The sequence below is a fragment of the Delphinapterus leucas genome, chromosome 17, assembly GCF_059928025.1.
Source record: "Delphinapterus leucas isolate spDelLeu-1000000601 "Yukka" chromosome 17, BTC_Dleu_Yukka2, whole genome shotgun sequence".
Lineage (NCBI taxonomy): Eukaryota > Metazoa > Chordata > Mammalia > Artiodactyla > Monodontidae > Delphinapterus > Delphinapterus leucas.
This window is the reverse complement of record NC_143145.1, coordinates 71354073-71373178: the sequence shown is the minus strand read 5'-3', so window position 1 is coordinate 71373178 and position 19106 is coordinate 71354073. Positions and strand designations below refer to the sequence as shown.

At 47.1% G+C, this 19106-nt stretch overlaps 1 protein-coding gene across 1 annotated transcript; it reads right to left on the bottom strand.

Moving 5' to 3' along the window:
- Window positions 1-3381: 3381 nt before the first annotated feature.
- Window positions 3382-17611, bottom strand: PRDM14 (PR/SET domain 14). The gene is made up of 7 exons (XM_022595387.2): window positions 16541-17611; window positions 15928-15981; window positions 15678-15835; window positions 14204-14474; window positions 9668-9870; window positions 5995-6096; window positions 3382-3609 (listed from the first exon to the last, which is right to left on the bottom strand). The coding sequence occupies exons 1-7, from the start codon at window positions 17238-17240 to the stop codon at window positions 3382-3384; spliced, it is 1716 nt and encodes a 571-aa protein (XP_022451095.1). The 5' UTR covers window positions 17241-17611.
- Window positions 17612-19106: the final 1495 nt, after the last annotated feature.

The following is a 19106-nucleotide window of genomic DNA, read 5'->3' as shown; positions in this document are numbered from 1 at the left end:
ACACGGGTTCGAGCCCTGGTCCGGGAAGATCCCACATGCCGTGGAGAGAAAACCTGCGTGCATAGCAGTGAAGACCCACTGCAGCCAAAAATTAAATTAATTAAAAAAAAATACTGTATAAACTGTCACGTCAATAGATCGCGTAGGACAGTATTTGTGATTTTATCTCTATATACAGTGAATGGCAATTTCTTGAAACCCCAGTCTGCCTTGTACTCTGTGGGTACAAACCACGCTATGACTTAACTGCCATAACCCTGCGAGCCTACCTCCTGCAGGCCCCATAGAGGTCCCAAACATCTGTCTACTTTGATAGCTTTGTTCATTGCAACCACCAACTTCCCGAGTCCCAGAAGGACACCCCAAGGGCCCATTAAGACCTCCATCAATATCACAGATGCCACTTTACTTTGAGCCTCGTCATTTTTCCAGAGTTCAGATGTCCCTTTTTGTACATTTTTTTCTATAATAAATGAACTGCCATTTATCATCAAATATAGACTCAGGTAGGGAAAAGGAATATAAGCAGAGAGATTACCTCTTGAGAATGTCTCTAAACTCCATCGATCAGGCTCGTAGCTGTAGAAAGAGTTCCATGTTTCCAACAGTAAAATGACAACTGTGCTCTGTGGGTATCCATTATTCCTGGGAAGAGCACAATTCTGCCTGCCATCTGCATTCTAATGGTTCCTCCTAACGAACCCACTCTGTGATTTTGCCAAGTCACCGAGCAGTTTTACCCACTGCTATGTTGCAGGGACTGCGAGGGATAAATCACATAAAGCAATGGTTCTCAAGCCTTAATACAATCGCTGGGTCCCACCCCCAGAATTTCAGATTTAGTAGGTATTCGGTAGGGCTAGAGAGTTTGTCTTTCTAACAAATTCCCAGGTGATGCTAATGCTGTTAGTACACAAACCACTGAAAGCAAGCATATATATCAATAATAAAATGTGAATAATTCTGTCTCCTCTTTGCCTTCATTGGCAGGTTAAGAGAAAAGAAATAGATTTATGAAGTATCATCTAGAAGGCAAGTTGTCTCATTTTACTTAATTCTCACAACACCCTACGGCATAATCATTACATTATATGGATTAGTGTGGTAAACCTTAGAAATTAAACAACTTGCCCAACGTTATACAATGAGGACATGGTGCACAAATGTCAGTTCGTCCAACTCCAAAATCTATAGTCTGTTTTCCAACCATGTTTGGCTAACACAACGATATTAGCTGAAAGTTTTAATTTAATTCTTTTAATGTGGTGGTCTGTCTTTAACTGTCTTATTCCTTTTTTTAAATTCTTATTGTTCTAAGCTGATCTAAATCATCTTTAGAGATCAGTGAGATGCACGTTTTAAATAAACAGAAGAGAGCTAAAGGTAATTACTAAAGGAAGATGTTATGAATTGACTGTATTTTCCCAAACAAAAAGTGATATATGTAACCCGGTCAATACGACCAAAACTTTGTAGAAACAGCTCAGATTAAATAAAAATGTCCAAAGTGTTCCAGCTAGTGTGGGCATGCGTGATCCATATACTAAGGTATTATTTGGCATGCAAGCATTTTGGAATTACTGCTAGAAAAGAGGAAAAGAAATTTTTTTTACCTTCCTCTATTACCATTCTGGTTCAAGGAACACAGCAGTTAATTTGAATTATTCAACTAGTGAAAAAAATGGCACCACACCAGTTCCTGAGGTCTCGCTTTACTATTTGGTTTTAAAGTAATGTTCAAATCCATACATAGTAAGAAATGTATTTTGAACTAGCAGGCAAATAAAGGCTGCCTAACCACAGGCTGAGCCCTGATCTTTTCAAAAGACCATTGTTCTGACTTAATTAACACGAACTAAAACAGTCCTGAAACAACAGGGCACACTCCCATTAGGATACATTACTCAGACCTAGTCACCACGGTCAGGCATTCCCCAGAGAAAAATCTGTCACTGCTTTTTCCACCTGCACTACATCTCTTTCTCAAAGGACTCTGCCGCAGCTAGGAGCCTCCCTCTGAAGGGGCATCTGTTCCATATTGAAATCTCTCCATTTGGAGAGACATGGACCACGAATAAAGGGTGAAGAAAAATCCTAGGCAGTCAATAGAACCACGGCTAGGGATGTGACCTGGTAGCTACATAGCTACGTTTGCCTACGGTGCAGTTTTATTCTGGTCCCCGATTTTCCATGTGAATATTTAAAAGTTTGTTGTTGCTTGCCCCAAAGTAGGGAAGAATGGCACAGTCAACAGAATAATGCTCTTTCCTTAGCAGGATTCATAAGTTGAGCATAACTGATTCATTAAGAGGCTGGGCTTTGGAGTCAGGACAACCTGGCTTTGACCCTTAGAGGCAAATGCTGGACCACTTCTTTCTTTCCTTCAGTAAAGTGGTAACTCAGTGGCACTACCTCATAGGGTTCATGCTCTATATAGATGTTGGCTATTGTGACCCACGTGAGATGAGTCTGCTGTCTCCCTGCACATTAGAAGAGATTATTCTTCACAAGCTTGCACCAGCCTTGTGACAATGGATGTGGCACGTTTTTCTTTTCACTCTATATATTAGTATGGACCAGCTAATTAGAAGACCTACAAAAAAAATTCCACTTGTCTCTTCATCAGGTTTAAAACTAGAGCACTATAAATACATTTATTTATTTCTTAGCCTATTGCAATTTTTAGCCTTTCTTCATTTGGTAATAATTTTTCTTCGCCAATTGTTAAAGGTCACAGATGGTAGGGTGAATAAGTAACTTCTGTGTCCTCCAAGAAATTCTGTTTGGTGCTAAACAAACTGTTAACATTAGGCGTTTGTCATGCGATGGGGGAGGGGTAGAAACTAAGGGTTTTAAAATGAATCCAAATAAAATGGGAGCTTAATTCATGTCTGAACATTTAGTTATAATACTAATGAAGCTCTGGCTTGAATGGATCTTTAAAGAATTTATTCTGTTAAGAAACATAACAGGGGATGGCCACAGACATATTACAATTGCGGGCCCGAGGCAACCAGTAGAGAAAAAGCCTCCTTTTTTTAAATCGTGAAATCAAAGACTTTGTTCCTAGTCCCTGAAATGAAATATAGTCCCTTTCAGGGTTGATGTTGAGTTTCCAGACCTTTAAGCCCTATTAACAGCCAGCTTTCATTATTTCTAGGTGAATTCAACAAAACTCCATTCTTGTCAGAAATTGTGAAAGACATTTCTGTGAAAGCTGTTAAAACCACAGTCAATAAATCTGGTAAATTCTGCTACTTGGTCAGTTCCATTATTCTGTTCCTCATCTCAATCTAACTATCATTTGTTTGTAAGATACACCCATAAACAAGAAATATCAAGACAGAAATACAGAGGCACTGTCCTCATACTCTCTGAGGGCTAGCAGTTTTCATGAAACTTCATGTGGGAGTAGAAGGCTTCTTGACCTCGGAAGGTTTTTCCACAGATGTTACAGGAACAGCTGTCATCCTCCTTGTGCGAGCGTCGGACATGGCTGTCGTGGGCAGCGTGGGATGCAAAAGATTTACCACAGTACTTGCATTTGAAGGGCTTCTCCCCGGAGTGCTGCCTGATATGTGTGCGGAGTATACTAGAGGCAGTGAACCTCTGCAGAGGACAGAAAGCAGGAGAAAAAGTAAACTTCCATCAGCTGGACAACCAGTGAAAGAAAGGGGTTAATTTCACCGTTACCGATCCTTATGTCACCCCTTAGTTCTCCAGTCAGCGAACCTTGGGCTTTAATGCTATAGGGCACACTTGGTCAACAGGTGTAGCCTTAATAAAAAAGGACACGATGGACATGTCACTGGTTAGAACAGTGGCTCTTCAATGGTTAAGATCACCTGGGGGTCTAGTCAAAAATGCAGACTGACCCGATGAGTATACCTGTTGGGGTAATAAGGAAACTGCATTTAAGCAGGTGGTCCTGGGATCACACTCCAAGATGAACTGAATTACAGAAGGAGTAGCTAATACTGGCCAATGTCTTTGCATAAATGGGTACCTTATTGGTTTCTTTCTTCTTTTTTTTTTTAACAAACTTTTTGAGGTAATCGTGATTCACGTGCAGTTATAAGAAACAACAGAGACTCTGTGTACCCTTTACCCGGTTGTCCCCAATGGTTGCATCTTACAAGTCTATAGGACAGTATCACAACCAGGATACTGACATTGATAGAGTCAAGATACAGAACGTTTCCATCACAAGGACCCTCACGTTGCCCTATGACAGCCACACATAGCTCCCTCCCACTCCTACTTTTAAGCCATGGCAACCACGAATCTGTTCTCCATTTCTATAATTTTGTTATTTCAAGAATGTCACTTACAGGGAAGCATACAGTATGTGACCTTTTGGGATTGGCTCTTCTCACTCAGCATAATTCTCCGCGGATTCACGGAGGTTGTTTTGTGTACAACAGCTCATCCTTTTTGATTGCTGAGGAGTATTTCATGGTGTGGATGAACCACAGTCTGTTTAATCACCTACCCATTGAAAGGCATCTGGGTTATTTCCAGTTTGGGGCTTCTACGAATAAAGCTGCTATTAACATTGGTGTACAGGTTTGCGTATAAACATATAGACCTTCATTTCTCCGGGATAAGTGCCCAGGAGAGCAACTGCTGGGTTGTATGGTGGTTACAAGTTTAGTTCTTAAAGAAACGGCCAAATAGTACCATTTCAGAGTCCCAAGTACTTTGCTGTTTTTACCTGTCTTTTCTTTCCCTTATTTATAACCTTTCCCCTAATTCAATACTCTGCTCTGATCTTTGTCACTTTCAAGTGTTTATTAGCGATGTAGACTCCATTTATTGGGGGTCCACTGACAGAGGTACAAGACACCGGCTTCAACCGGTGACCTTGGATTTGGGGGGCTGGGCACGCATGGGGTTGGCCCACTGCTCAGTAAGGAGCACAAGGTGTAGGTGTCTAGGACACCCAGACAAGGACAGTCTCCATCAGCTTAGGTGACGGTAAGTCAGAACGCCAAACAGCTCATTTATGCCCCAAGTGCACTGAGTTCCCTCTTCGGGCACCTCTCATTCCCAGGTTAGCCAGAAGACCAAGGTGAGGATCAGAATTAGAATGCCAGAAAGAGGAAGGGCGGTGGGATATTTTGAGCCTGCTCTGGAAATCCTGCGGGAGAGCATTCACCCCTCAGGATAGATTCCTCATCCATACAAACCCAGGGCCACCTTCCTTAGGTCTGTGCTGGCTCCATATGGTCTACTTATGTCTTAGCCCCATTTTGCTACACTGTACACATTGGACAGCCCAAATGTATCTCATCAAAAAAGAACATGAGGTGTTTTAGTATAATATTTTTAAGGCATGGTCAGACTTTTGTTTCTAGCCCAGCCACCCCTAACCACGTCTTTATCTCTTCATTTTTATAACTTATTATTCTGTATAATGAAGATTAGATGCCACTTCAGCAAAATTGCTCTAGAAATTTAGATCAGCAGCATGTAAGAGTCTGTACTTTTTCGTTTTTGTTTTTTTTTGCGATACGCGGGCCTCTCACTGTTGTGGCCTCTCCCGTTGCGGAGCACAGGCTCCGGACGCGCAGGCTCAGCGGCCATGGTTCACGGGCCCAGCCGCTCCGCGGCGTGTGGGATCTTCCCGGACCGGAGCACGAACCCGTGTCCCCTGCATCGGCAGGCGGACTCTCAACCACTGCGCCACCAGGGAAGCCCAGAGTCTGTACTTTGAAAGACTGCATAATCATGTCTGCTATCACCAGGCTCCTGTAAATTTAGGGTCTATTTCATGACAAATGCCCTAGATGCCAACTTGGCAGTAGTAGGTGGCATCTGATCATTGTAAGCAAACAGGAGTATAATCTGGGGGGTGGAAATTGGGGATGGGCTGACACTGAACTAATTTACCAGGAACTCTTATAAGCTAGGTAGGGTTTATGCTACAAGTTCTTATCCATGGACACCCAATCAGGGCTCAAGGCAGATCCCTTAAAAGAAGGTTCCATTTACCTTTGTACAATACACACAGTGGTAGGGTCTGTCTCCAGAGTGGACTCTCATGTGTTTGTTTAGGCTGGAAGATTGAGAGAAACATTTCCCACATGTAGAACACTAAAACGAAAAAGAAAAATATAGTTGAAACCACGTCTTCCCCTTAACAAGTTTATTTCACCATTATATTTATCTGGGGGGGAAGAACTAACTATTGTATTTATTCTGTGCACATCTGTAGGCAGAGGATCAAGCAGACCCAGGCTGAGGGTCTAGTTGAGACAGGAGAAAGGCATCCCGGGACTACAGGGAAGAATCTGGCAGCATGGGTTCTGGTCCAGAGCCTGCTAATGCTGTGACTAAGGCAATTCATCTGAAGTCTTTGGGTTAAGTTAGCTGCTTCAGATGTGAAACGGCAGTGTATATAGAGGCCTGAATTTGTCCTGCTCCGTCAACAAGTAGCTGTGTGACCAGAACAAATCAGTTAAAACTCGGAATCTTTGTTTCCCCAATTTTCCTCATGGGAAAAAACACCTGTCTTGCCTTCCTCACAAGGCTGTGAGTAAATTGCAAGCCCCCAGCAATTAATTCAACAAGTATTTATGGAGAACCCCTCAACACTCTGCTAGAGACAAGGAGGAACAATCTAGTGGGGGTAGGGAGGAATATGTAGACCAAAGTGGCAATACAGGTGACAGATGACTCAACACATGTACCTACAAAAACAAGGGTAATATTTTGGGGGGCCAGTGAGAGCATGTGGTACAGCCACCTGCTGTGAACAGTTCCTGTCATTTCTCTGTGTTCGTGACCCTGACGACTCTGTCCAATCTTCTCAGGAATTCTGAACCAAGTAAAGGGAACTATTGTGTTTCTGGACCCTGTTCCCCAGGTGTCCTTATGGGCACAAACGAGAGCCTGGGTATTTTTGGATGGTGGGATTCCGGGGTGGATTTTTTTTTTTTTTTTGCGGTACGCGGGCCTCTCACTGCTGTGGCCTCTCCCGTTGCGGAGCACAGGCTCCGGAAGCGCAGGCTCAGCGGCCATGGCTCACGGGCCCAGCCGCTCCGCGGCATGTGGGATCTTCCCGGACCGGGGCACGAACCCGTGTTCCCCGCATCGGCAGGCGGAGCCTCAACCACTGCGCCACCAGGGAAGCCCTCTGGGGTGTATTTTAAAAGTCTTCTTTAATTTTTCTTTACTACTTGACATTTTAATAACGAGCATTGTCGTTACTAAAGCAAAAACAGTCAGATGTTGAAGTTCATATTGCAAAAAGAACAGATCAATTATAAAAGGGGAGCAATTAGAACATGAAACTGTTCTTGGAAATTAAAAATAAACAACAGGAAAGTATAGAATAGAAATGCTGTATGTAATAGACTCAGCTGACTGCTAAAGACTGAATACATGACATAAAAATTAAGGTTGGGGAACTCTCAGAGAATGCAGATGAAGAAAAATTAAAAGTCAAGTACAGGGAGGTAGATTCAACCTAACATTTGGCTAAAAGGAATCCCAGGAGAGAACAAAAATCGAAGACAGATAATAGCCAAGGAAAGAACAAGAGAATTCTTTTGAGCTTATGACTTGTGCCTTCAGGTGGAAAGACTCCAAGCTTGAACTGCAGGGGGCACGGGCTCTATTCCTGGTCAGGGAACTAAGATCTCGCATGCCTCGTGGACAAAATAAATTAATAAATAGTTTAAAAAATAAAATAAAATGACTATCCCTCCACTCTACCATCAAGACCTCTCCTCTTTGGAAGTCCAAGACATTCACTTTACTACTACCAGCTTACACCTCTTCTCATCATTCCTGTCATCTCTGGACCTCCTGGTCTATGGTCCCCCGATTTCAAAGCCAGCAGTACTTCCTACGGCTCCTCTCCTCGAACCCCAGTCCAAGACCCACCACTGTCCTCAGTGTTTAGGCAAATGACCCAAGTAACATTCTAGTGTATATTTCTTGACCTGACACAGATAACCTTTTCCTGCATTCTACTTTAGTCAAAAAACCAAACCAAAAAGACAAAAACTAATCCTGTAGCTTCTGCTGTTTAAGCAAACGTCTTTTGATCTGGCTGCAGCAGTCCCAACAAATATCTTAAATGCTCCATCTCATCAACTGTAAGATCCACCACTACTTTATCATTTACTTTTGGCCGTGTTGAGTCTTTGTCACTGAACATCGGCTTTCCCTAGTTGCATACCGTGGAGCAACTAAGCCCGTGCGCGACAACTACTGAGCCTGAGCTCTGGAGCCCGCGAGCCACAATTGCTGAGCCCGAGTGCCTAGAGACCGTGCTCCGCAACAAGAGAAGCCACCGCAGTGAAAAGACCGCGCACCGCAACCAAGAGTAGCCCCTGCTCACCACAACTACGGAAAAGCCCACGTGCAGCAACAAAGACCCAACACAGCCAAAAATAAAAATAAATTAAAATATTCTTACAAAAATAATACATGATATTTGTAAAAATACTCAGATTTTACAGGAGTATATAGTCCAGTGATTGTGATTTTTCCAGAAGCTTCACTGTGAACAGGAGGGGAGAGACAAGAGCAGTTTTATGATGACTACTCTGTTTTCAAATGGAGAAAACTGGGGGCTTGGAGGAGTCCTGACAGGGCAGGAGTCCAACCTGAAGCTGTCTGTACCCAAGCTTCAGCCTCTTTCTCCTAATTAAGACCAGTGGTAGTCAGCACTTTCTTGCACCAAGCCTGGCAGAGCCACCAGGTATCCAGAATGGTGGAAAACGACTCCCTAAATCCACCATTGCTTTTCTGCCTTACAAAATCCTTGGCATGGCATAGAGGCCATCCATCCTTTGGACTGTGCCCATGTTTCATCCTCGCCTGTAACTATCAATATGCCTGCACATTGAACCTAGAGATTATCATACTAAGTGAAGTAAGTCAGAAAGAGAAAGACAAATATCATATCGCTTATATATGGAATCTAAAATATGACACAAATGAACCTATCTATGAAATAGAAACAGACTCACAGACACAGAGAACAGACTTGTGGTTGCCAAGGGGGAGGAGGTGGGGGAGGAAATGATTGGAAGTTTGGGATGAGCAGATGCAAACTAGTATATACAGGATGGATAAATAACAAGGTCCTACTCTACAGCATGGGGAACTATATTCCATATCCTGTGATAAACCACAATGGAAAAGAATATGAAAAAGAATGTACATAACTGAGTCACTTTGCTGTACAGCAGAAATTAACACAACATTGCACACATCATGGAAGAAGGTGTAGCTACCTAAAACCACAGGCCAGGGTCTTTCCCACCTGGAATATCTCGGACGCCCCCCACCCCAGCCAATCAACCCCACCTAAGATATAAACCAGACACTCCACTGTCCTAGATTCTTCTCACGGCCACCTGTCTACAGGCCTTTCATAACCCACGTGTCCAGGTAGAAGGACACCCTTTCTCTGTCCCTGTCTACCATGTGCCTCCATCCTCACACTCGGGTGTCATGGCATTAGTTCACGTCTGCTCTTCCACAGCACTGTCACCTCCTTCAGACACCCTGTCCCATCTTCCCACCTGGTGTTGTGTCCCAGCAACATGCACGCAGGAGGCCCTCGGTGTTCACCCAGGGGTTTGGGGAAGCAGCATGAAAGCAGAGTGCTGGAGCGAAGGGCAGGGTCACTCGCTGCCCCGACTCTTACCTTGTGAGGCCGATGCTTCTCATGAACGTGAAGGACATGGATCCGGAGCCGGTCTCTCTTCTCAAAGGACCGTTTGCATAAAGAACAGGGGAATTTCCTGTCACCCTTGTCCACACAGGGGGTGTACTTGAGATGCTTGTCTCTGTAATATTTGTAGGTAAATACTTTTCCACATCTTTCACACCTGTACCCTTCTGCAGACTCTGTCAAACACAGGGGGATAAGTCGCTCGGTCAGCTACCTTCCTTCATTCTTATTTTCTTCAAGATGATTTTTTACAACTTTTTATTACAAAAAATTTAAAACATATACCAAAGTCAAAATAATGGAATAAACCCTCATGTGCCCAAACACCAAGCTTTGACAATGACCAACTCACTTATGTGACTTCCCTCCATAAGGGATTATTTTTTTTTCATAATGGATTCTTTTTAACACTAATTTCTCACTTGGTTCATAAACATCTCAAACCATATCTTTAATAGACAACGACTTTTTAAAATGCATAACCATAATGCCATTGTCATACCTAAACAGTCAACCCTTATTCCTTAATAGAAACATATACATTTATGTGCGTACACACAGGCATACATGTTTTATTATTTTACAGTCAGTTGATTCAACGTAGGATTCAAAGCCTATGTGTTGTCCACAGAGGCTATGTCTCTCCAATCTCTTAATCTATAGGTTCTCCTTACCTTTTGTTCCCGAAATATATTTGTTGAAGAAGCCCTTCCTCTGGCCCTGTTTACGAGCAGGTCAGTCCTACAGTTCCTGACTGGCATTCTTTACAAGGTTCACATACCAAATACCTACCGTATTTGTCCCTTTCAGATCGGCCCGAGAGCTACAAGTTCAAAGCCGTTCACCCAGGACCCTGATGGACACCCATAGCTTCTCCCCAGGCTTCACGAGTTCTGTTCCATTTGACCCCATTTACGAAGCCTTAGGTGCCCTTTTAGCTTATAGTCTACTTCTCTGAACTTTTAAGGAAGATTCTAGAACTAATACATAGGGTTATTGTGATGATTAATTTAACACTTACTGACTTGTTATCAACAAGTGATACTATCACTGAGAGACAGACTGAGAAAGGTAAATCCATTTTTATAAGAGAGGTGGGGGAGAGGTTAGAGAGGGTTCAGCCGACTCTAGCAAAGGAGGTGCCAGGCTCAGGGGTGTCTATGTATTGGGGGAAGGGGAGAGGACCAGGGCCACCTACAAAAGCATCCCTGCCGAGGACACTCTGGATTCCAGAGCATAAAGTGGTTTTGACTGTGAAAGCATCCCTGAAACCTCATTGTCTGGCCCCAGGGAGGCAGAGGACAGCCAGGAGTGACTATATGCAAGAGTGTGAAGGTGGAAATCTTTTTAGTTAGCATCGGAACAGCAGGGAAGCTATTCATCGGGGGTTCTGTTAGTTGATAACTGCGTCCCAGGCATGTTTAACAGGTGGCTAAGGAAATAAATCATTTTATTAAGTAAATAACCAGGAAGGCAACCACCAACATCAGGAAGATCCATTGCCCAGTCTTGTCTATCGCTTTCATTGAGGTGCTAATACCCTCAGAATCTCCCTGCTGGGATGGTTTTTGCTCGGAGCTAGAATTTTCATTGGTTAGAAATACCTGGCCTTCCTGCTTCCTGGGGTAGGAAGAGGGGGTCTACAAGACAGGGTCAGCGATCTTTACAAATCAAAGCATGAAGGCACACCAGAATTCAGAATAAGGGTTCGGTAGTAAATCTGCATAAGAACCACCACTTAGGCAGAAATGACAGAGCACCCTCACCCTTACTAATTAGGCTTCGGCTGCCTCCGTTTTCTGCTCAGGTCCTTGGAAATTTATCTTAACCTAATTTTGTCCTGTTTCTTTTCCTTCTTCCTGCCTCCCATCTCAGTCTTTTCAGCCAAGGGGTTTCTCGATACCAAAAATTATGCTTTCTGCCCCACTACAGACACACCGTTCAGACAGAGTTTGGTAACGATTGAGAGCTGCCTACACATTCCACACCCTCAGCCCCCAAAACACACACTTGGCAGGTTTGCAAACTCAAATAACCCGCCCACATAGGGTCCAGGCCCTTCCCTCCCACTCAAGACCTTCAAGGGGAAGGTTCCCACCAAGCCTCACCAAAAGCCTTTGAAAAAAAGACCTTTCTTTTGAGAGGACAGAGGAATTTTGATTTTTCTTTCCTTTTCATCCTATCCCCAAACATTCCTATTAACAGAAAACAAATGAATTTATCCATTAGTCTTCCCAACCAATTGAGTTGTTTACAAGTTCTCTGCCACGAGTTATCCTAAATATTTACACATCATCGTTAACAGTGCCAATAAGCCTCAGATATAATTTGGTTCAGAAGTGGAGCACGGATAACTGCAGGCCCTGTTGCTTATATGATTGGGATCTCTGATGCCTGTATATTATTCCATGTTAATATATCATCATTTACTTAATTATTCTAATATTGGGCATTTAGGTTGTTCGTGACTTTTCACAAACAGGGGTGACGCTGCATTAAAAATCCTTGCGGACAAAGCTTTTCCTTTGGGACTATTTCCCGAAGATAAATTTCCAGAAGAGTATTACTGATACGTTACTGATATATCCAAGGTTATGGACATTTTAACAGCTCTGATGCATAGTGCTGAATAACTTTTCAAAAGGATAACGATTCTATTTTGCGTTATCAAGCATGTATCGTTCTCAAATCCACTTCTCACTTTTATTTCAAAAAAGCACTTGGTACATTTTTGGAAGTGACCAAAAAGTCTTGGCTTGGCGCCAAGTATGGGGCAACTGTGAGGTCCAGACTCAAGAGAATCCTGCCATCTTACCCTCAGGCGCACCCCACGCCGTCCATTTATTGGGGTAGTGAGAAGACAGTTCACCGAAACAGTTCAACAGCCCCTCATTATTTGGCTTCTAGAAAGAGGCTGCTCATTAGTCACCTCCGAATCCCTGGTGAACACATCCTTGCCCTTGGCTTCAGTATTCCCCAAGCCTGAATTGCCTTGCCTCTCCCTGCCTAACTCATTCTTTATTTCACCACATCCCTAAGCAGCTTTCCCCAGTTTAGCCCAGTCTTCCTCCTTACTTCAGTGCACATGGGGATCCACAGCAGGTGCTATTAAAGCGTTTAGAATTGTCTCCTGCCCTGAAGGGTCTCAGTCTAGCAGGGAGACTTGCATGCAGACCATCACTGCAGTGTGATGAATGCAATTCACATTCTCTTTTACCTGCTACTTACGACATTTGCTCTAACATAATAAGATGGTCTTCTATCTGATTACACATATTACAGTAACTTGCATTTGTCCGGTCCCACCTATAAGATCAGTGGTTCCCAAGTCTTTGCAGGTATAGAAATCAACCGCTCAAAGAGCTTTTTCTTTTTTTTAAAGGGATTTTGCTCTTTTTTTTTATTTAAAAAATTTTATTTATTTATTTATGGCTGTGTTGGCTCTTCGTTTCTGTGCAAGGGCTCTCTCTAGTTGTGGCGAGCGGGGGCCACTCTTCATCGCAATGCGTGGGCCTCTCACTACTGCGGCCTCTCTTGTTGCGGAGCACAGGCTCCAGACACGCAGGCTCAGTAATTGTGGCTCACGGGGCAGGCTGCTCCGCGGCATGTGGGATCTTCCCAGACCAGGGCTCGAACCCATGTCCCCTGCATTGGCAGGCAGATTCTCAACCACTGTGCCACCAGGGAAGCCCTCAAAGAGCTTTTTTAAAATGCAAATTCCAGAGGCTCGTTCCCAGAGAGGGGGTTGGTAGTCCTCTAGCTGCCTTCTACTAAAATGTGATAGAAATGCAGAATCTCAGGTCCCAGCCCTGAATGAGAACCTGCATCTTTCCAAGGTCCCCAGATATTCACACCCGCATTAAAATTGGAGAGGGAGAGTCTAGCTCCATGCTTCCCAAAGTTGACTAAGACCCACAGTAAGAAACACATTTTATACTTGAGACCCAGTTCGCACACATCCATTTGAAACAAAAACCTCACCAAACAATGCTTAACTTAAATGAGATTCACATCAATATTTTCTATTCTATTTTATTCTTATTCTCTCTCTTTTTTTTCTTCTTTAATACTGGTCTCTACCACCAAATCCCCCACCCTGCTAAGATACTGCAACCCACTACTTGAAAAACAGTGCTCTAAAGCTTAGACTTCCTGAGTTGTGTGAGCCTCAGCAAAGATGAATCAGAAGCTGGCTCACCTAAGGCAGAGGTTGCATCCATTTATTTCACTTTTATTTTATTCTCTGGGAGCGGGTGAAGGGGTAGAAGAAAAGGTATACTGGTGAAGAGGAGTAGCTTCAGCAGCTTTGGAAAGATGAGGGCATCTTCCTCCAGCTGGGTAATGCCCAGCTGGTTAGAGACGCCCTCAGTTTTGTGTTCTGAGTGTTGTGTTGGGAGGGAGAAGTTCCACAAGCAAGTGGAAAAGCTGCAGGAAGGTGGTGAGTCAGAGAAAGAGCCCAGTCCTTCCACTAAGACGGCCTCACTGGGTGAGGCGAAAGTGTGCACTCACCTTCTAAGGGCCCAGACGTCTGCTTCCCGTGCTTTATGACCTGCAGGCTCATGGGAATGTCCAAAAATTTCTCATAGCAATCTCCATACCACACAAGGAGCTCTTGGTTCTGGTAGATCTCCTTGCAGCTTTCATAAAAGATCTGCCCTTGACACTGCACTGCAACCAGGTTCTGCTCCATGGGGAAACGAGCACAGTTGACATAGGACATCCAGTTCCCTGCACCTCCTTTTCCATCAATAAAGTGGCTCAAACGACCATCTTCAAAGATCTAAATGAAATCAAACAAAGTTTGGAAATGCACATTTTTTTGGTCTGACCTAGAAAATAAATTTACTCATTAAAAATTTATAATTCAAGGGCTTCCCTGGTGGCGCAGTGGTTGGGAGTCCGCCTGCTGATGCAGGGGACGCGGGTTCGTGCTCCGGTCTGGGAGGATCCCACATGCCGCGGAGCGGCTGGGCCCGTGAGCCATGGCCGCTGAGCCTGCGCGTCCGGAGCCTGTGCTCCGCAACGGGAGAGGCCACAACAGTGAGAGGTGCACGTACCGCAAAAAAAAAAAAAAAAAAAAAAAAATCAAAACTCACACTTGACCTACTGAATATATTTATTATCAATATGATTGAGCCTAAATGGATTTATTAGCTTAAAGAGACCTCTATAGGTAGTGTGACACATTTCAAAAAGATTCTTACTTTTATCACTTCCTCGATTTCCAGATTTCTAGAGTGAGCATATATTAGTTTCATAAACAGAGGTAAGGGAAACAGGAGGTTACATTTAATTCCACCACTTCAAGACAACCAATTAGTTTAGTATTTTATCTCAATTTAGTTTTCATGTGTATTGATGGAGCCATAATTTAATTCTTTCTCTGCTGTGGGCAATTCTACAGTCTTCAATGTTTTGTTATTACAAACAGCCCCGTGAAGTCTGGATTTCAGATTATTTTCCTCAACTATATTCCTTGATGTAGAAATTAGAAATCCACGGCGAGGGGCGACAATCTGATACATTCTGACGAACTGCAGTCCTACCATCCTGCCTCAAACAGAGTTAAGAGTATCAGTTTTCTAAAAATCCTCTTTAGATGAACGACGTCGAAAATTTTAAATCTGGTCTTAGTCCTTTCTGGCATATTCTTAGCATCACTCTGTAATATTTAAAGTGTTTGGTTTTGTCTATAAATATAACCCAATGTATTAACTCTTTAAATGTATATTCCACGGCTAATCTTCAGAGGAAAATGCCTTAAGCCACCAAAAATTACACAGAATCCATGCAGAGGTGTTATCCTCAGGGACTGAACAGCTTGCCTTTCTTTCTCTTTATGTTGCAAAACAGGCAGCACAAGTCAGCAGATTACTGCCCGGAGGGGGCCCCCCTCTCCCAGTCCAGGGGTCTCCCAGAGGGGCAGAGGCCAAGGTTTCCTCCCACCCACCTCCCTCCGCCAACCCGCCAGAAACACATTTACCTCCCACATCAGGGAATTGTCTCCGTATGTCCTGACTTCGCTGGTGTTGACCACTTTACCCTGAAAGGGCCCAAACCTGACTCCTTTGGCGACAGGGCTACTGCAGAACACACCAAAATGTGCCACTTCACCGAATTTCGTGTGCCCAAGGCAGAGACCTAGGAGAGACCCAGGGCAGGAAAGAAAGCCAGTGAGGAAACCGACTGCATTTGTGCTGGACAAGAAATCCAAGCCAAGAAGCCCTGCCTACCTTCTGGTAGCTGAAGGGAGTCGTTATCCAGAGTCCGAGGAAGAGAACGAGACCCTAGAAAAAGACAGGGTTAAATTTTTATTTTTTCGATAAAAACGTATTATGAAATGCTTTCATACGGCGCTATCCTCCCCACTCCCTGGAGCTCACCATTATCCTGAATTGGATGTTTACTTGTCCTTTCTAGGTTTCCTGCTCCTTTTACATAGGCCATTTCTCACATGAGACTCAAAATGACTCTAGTGGGTTATGTTGTAATTAACCCCGTTTGCAAATTTAAGGAACTTGAGGATCAGAGGTAATGCTGGTTTTGAGACTCTCAGATACCTTGCACATCCCGGTAGAATCTGAGCCGGCCTGATCAGCTCGCCCCGCATGAACCGTTTCTCTTCTCACTAAAACAATCTTGGGTGTCATGCGGTTAAGCAAATAGGGTCTCGGAGGTGAGCCTGCCATTCTCAGCTCCGTCTTCTGATGGAAGCACATACGCTCCGCTTTAGGACTCGCACAGCCTCGGACCCACCTGGAAGCGCCCTTGCCCCCTCCCGTCCTCACCTGTCTTCCCGCCTCCCACCCGCACCTCCAAGTCCCGGATCATGGGGACTGCCTTTACCTGAGCTGTCTGTGGGGACCAGGAGGCCCGAAATCGCGTGGTGCAGGCGGGCTGAGTTCTGAGGGCTGGGGATGACCCCGTAGAGAACTAAGTGCAGGTCTTCCTGGGTGAAGTGGTAACGGTGAGATGCCTTCCCCTCTTGGTTCGCGAGTTTGGGGCCACCCTCAGAGCGCTCTCTGGGGGAGCACGGTAACAGCTGGGAGGGCTTCGGCCTCTCAGGGAACAGAGAAGCATCCACAGGGGACGGCGGCACGAAAATTTCAGGTCCCCAGCACTGGCCACCGTCGCTACGGCCGCCAGCGGGGCCCGCGTCTTCACTGGAGGCGCCTGTAAACTCGCGACTGCCGTTCGGGAAGTGCGGCACTTCCCTGGGGCGGTGGGGAATTGGGTACCACGACGGCAGCTTACTGTACCAGGGCAGGTCGTAGAGCGGCTCCCTCTGCAGGGCCAGGCCGGGGCTCAGCAAGGGAGGCGCCATCCGAAAGGCGAAGGGGGACAGAGACGGGGACGTGGACAGGGCCTCCAGCTGCCGTAAAGTTTGGAAACCCTCCTCCGCGGCGGTTAGGGTGTTCCCGTAGTGGCTGTAGGGCTGGAAAGGCGGGTAGTAGGCGGCCAGGCGTTGGGGGCTGCTCTGGAGTATGTCGGGCGGGTAGCACCCCTTGTCTTGGGGTCCGGCCTCACTTGGCAGCCGCAGAGCCATCCCGGGCCACAGGGCGCGGCGGGTCTGCGGAAGAGCAAGCGCGGCCGAGTGAGGGGCGCGGGGCGCTGCGGCCCGGCTCCTGCCTGCCCAGCCTCCACCGCCCGAGGCAGCCCCGGGTCGGAGGGAATCGGATAAACTTCCCACTTCGATCCCTCAAGACCTACCCGCAAACGAAACAAAAACGGCAACAAACGACCCGCCCCAAAAAAGACAAAACAAACTAAAACGAAAATCTGTCGGGATTCTGCCCGACTCCAAATTCCAGGTACGTGTCGCCTTTGCCTTCCCTCTCCAAACACGCCTTGACCTAGCAGGGCTCGTTTCCAACACTCACTCTCTACATCCGTCCCCAACCCCGCTCCTGCCAAATCCGTTTCAACTCCCTCTTCCGCCCTCTCCCCGGTCCCCGACATCCTCTTTTCCGGGGCGGGGGGTCGGAGCCGCAGGGCCTTCCCACTCCCGGAGCCAGGAGCCGAGCGCAAGACCGAGCTTGGGGGCGGGCAGCAGCTTCAGGCAGTCCTGGGTCCCTAGCAGGGAGGGCAGAGCCCAGGGCCCGGGTTGGGTCGCATAGGAGACGCGCTCCCCCAGCCCGGGGGCAGGTCGGGGGAAGCTGCCCCGCTGCGAAGCCCGGGTCTGACCCCGAGGACCCGGGCGGTCCGGGCTGCCAGGAGGAGTACGCCGCCGCCTTCGGCTTCCCTCCCAGCGCCGCAGCCAGCGCGGGTTCCCCACGTGGGCCGAGTCCCGCTACCTCCCGCAAGTCCCTCGGGAAACTCGTCATCCCACCTGGGGGCTTAGGGAAGCTGGGGTTGCCTCTCGGGAGCGGGCGAGGACGAGCCCCAGGCCAGGTGGGAAAGAGCAGGCTCCCGCCCCTGCGCCGCCGCCGCCCGTACCCCAAAAGGACGGCGTTTTGATGGACATAAGTTCACCAAGGCTGGGGGATGGAGCCCCTTCAGAGCCGGCGGGTCCTGAGGGCAAGATCAATGAGTCCAATAAGAAAAGCAAGCAAGGTCGTGACTCAGAAATTAAAGAACACGGGGTCAGGAGAAGAGGTCAGCCACGACGAAGGCATCTGCCCGTCTCCTCCTGAGCCCCCAAAGGCGCTCCGCTCCTGGCCTTCCCTCACCCCGAGGATCTGCGACTTGGGGTTGAAAGCCGCTTATGGACTAAAAGCTCCAAGAGGACAAAAGAACCCCCCAAAACGAACTGCGCCAGAGACCGCTGCCGGCGCTTCCCGACCACCCCGGCGAACGACAGCCCCGGGCCACAGCGGCGCGCCGGGCTCTGCACCCACCTTCGAGAGCGCAGCGGCGGAGCGCTCGCCACCGGGCCGCAGACGGGCGACGCGGGCTCGGGACCGGTAGGCTTCGGGCGGGCCCGCAGGGCTGAGCCGGTTTTAAGAGGGCGGCGGGCGGGCGACGGGCGGGCGGGGCGGCGGGCGACGGGCGGGCGGGGCCGCGGGACCGAGAGAGCGCGAGGGTGGGGAAGCGACGCGCGGCCCACGCACGTCCCCAGGCCAGTCTCCTCCCCGCCCACCGCGGCCATTGGCCGACGCGCGACTCGCCCCGCTCCCCAGGGGGTCGTGCACCGAACTCCTCACTTCGGCAAACCCTGCCCGGAACCCCGGCCGCGAGCGCGCGCCCCCCGCTTTCTGGGTCCGGCACAGTTGAGGCTCCAGGCTGGCGGTGGGGCAGTAGTTAAGCCCGGGCAAGGGTGGCCGGGGTCCCCAGACAGGCCCCTCCGCGCTCATGAGGCCGGGACTCGCGTGCCGGCGTCGCGCTCCTGCCTCTCGGCTTCCAGTTCCCAAGAGCCGAGCCTGGCGAAGGCCGCGTCCAACCCCGAGGACCAGATAGACGTTTGTCCCTGACA

Bases quoted from the DNA above. Each gene is read 5' to 3' on its own strand.
- PRDM14 (XM_022595387.2), bottom strand. From the start codon at position 17,240: ATGGCTCTGCGGCTGCCAAGTGAGGCCGGACCCCAAGACAAGGGGTGC. The intron at 15,836-15,927 runs GTAGGCAGGGCT...GGTCTCTCCTAG, and splicing joins CTCCCTTCAGCTACCAGAAG to GTCTCTGCCTTGGGCACACG. The intron at 14,475-15,677 runs GTAAATGTGTTT...GATTTCATTTAG, and splicing joins ACAATTCCCTGATGTGGGAG to ATCTTTGAAGATGGTCGTTT.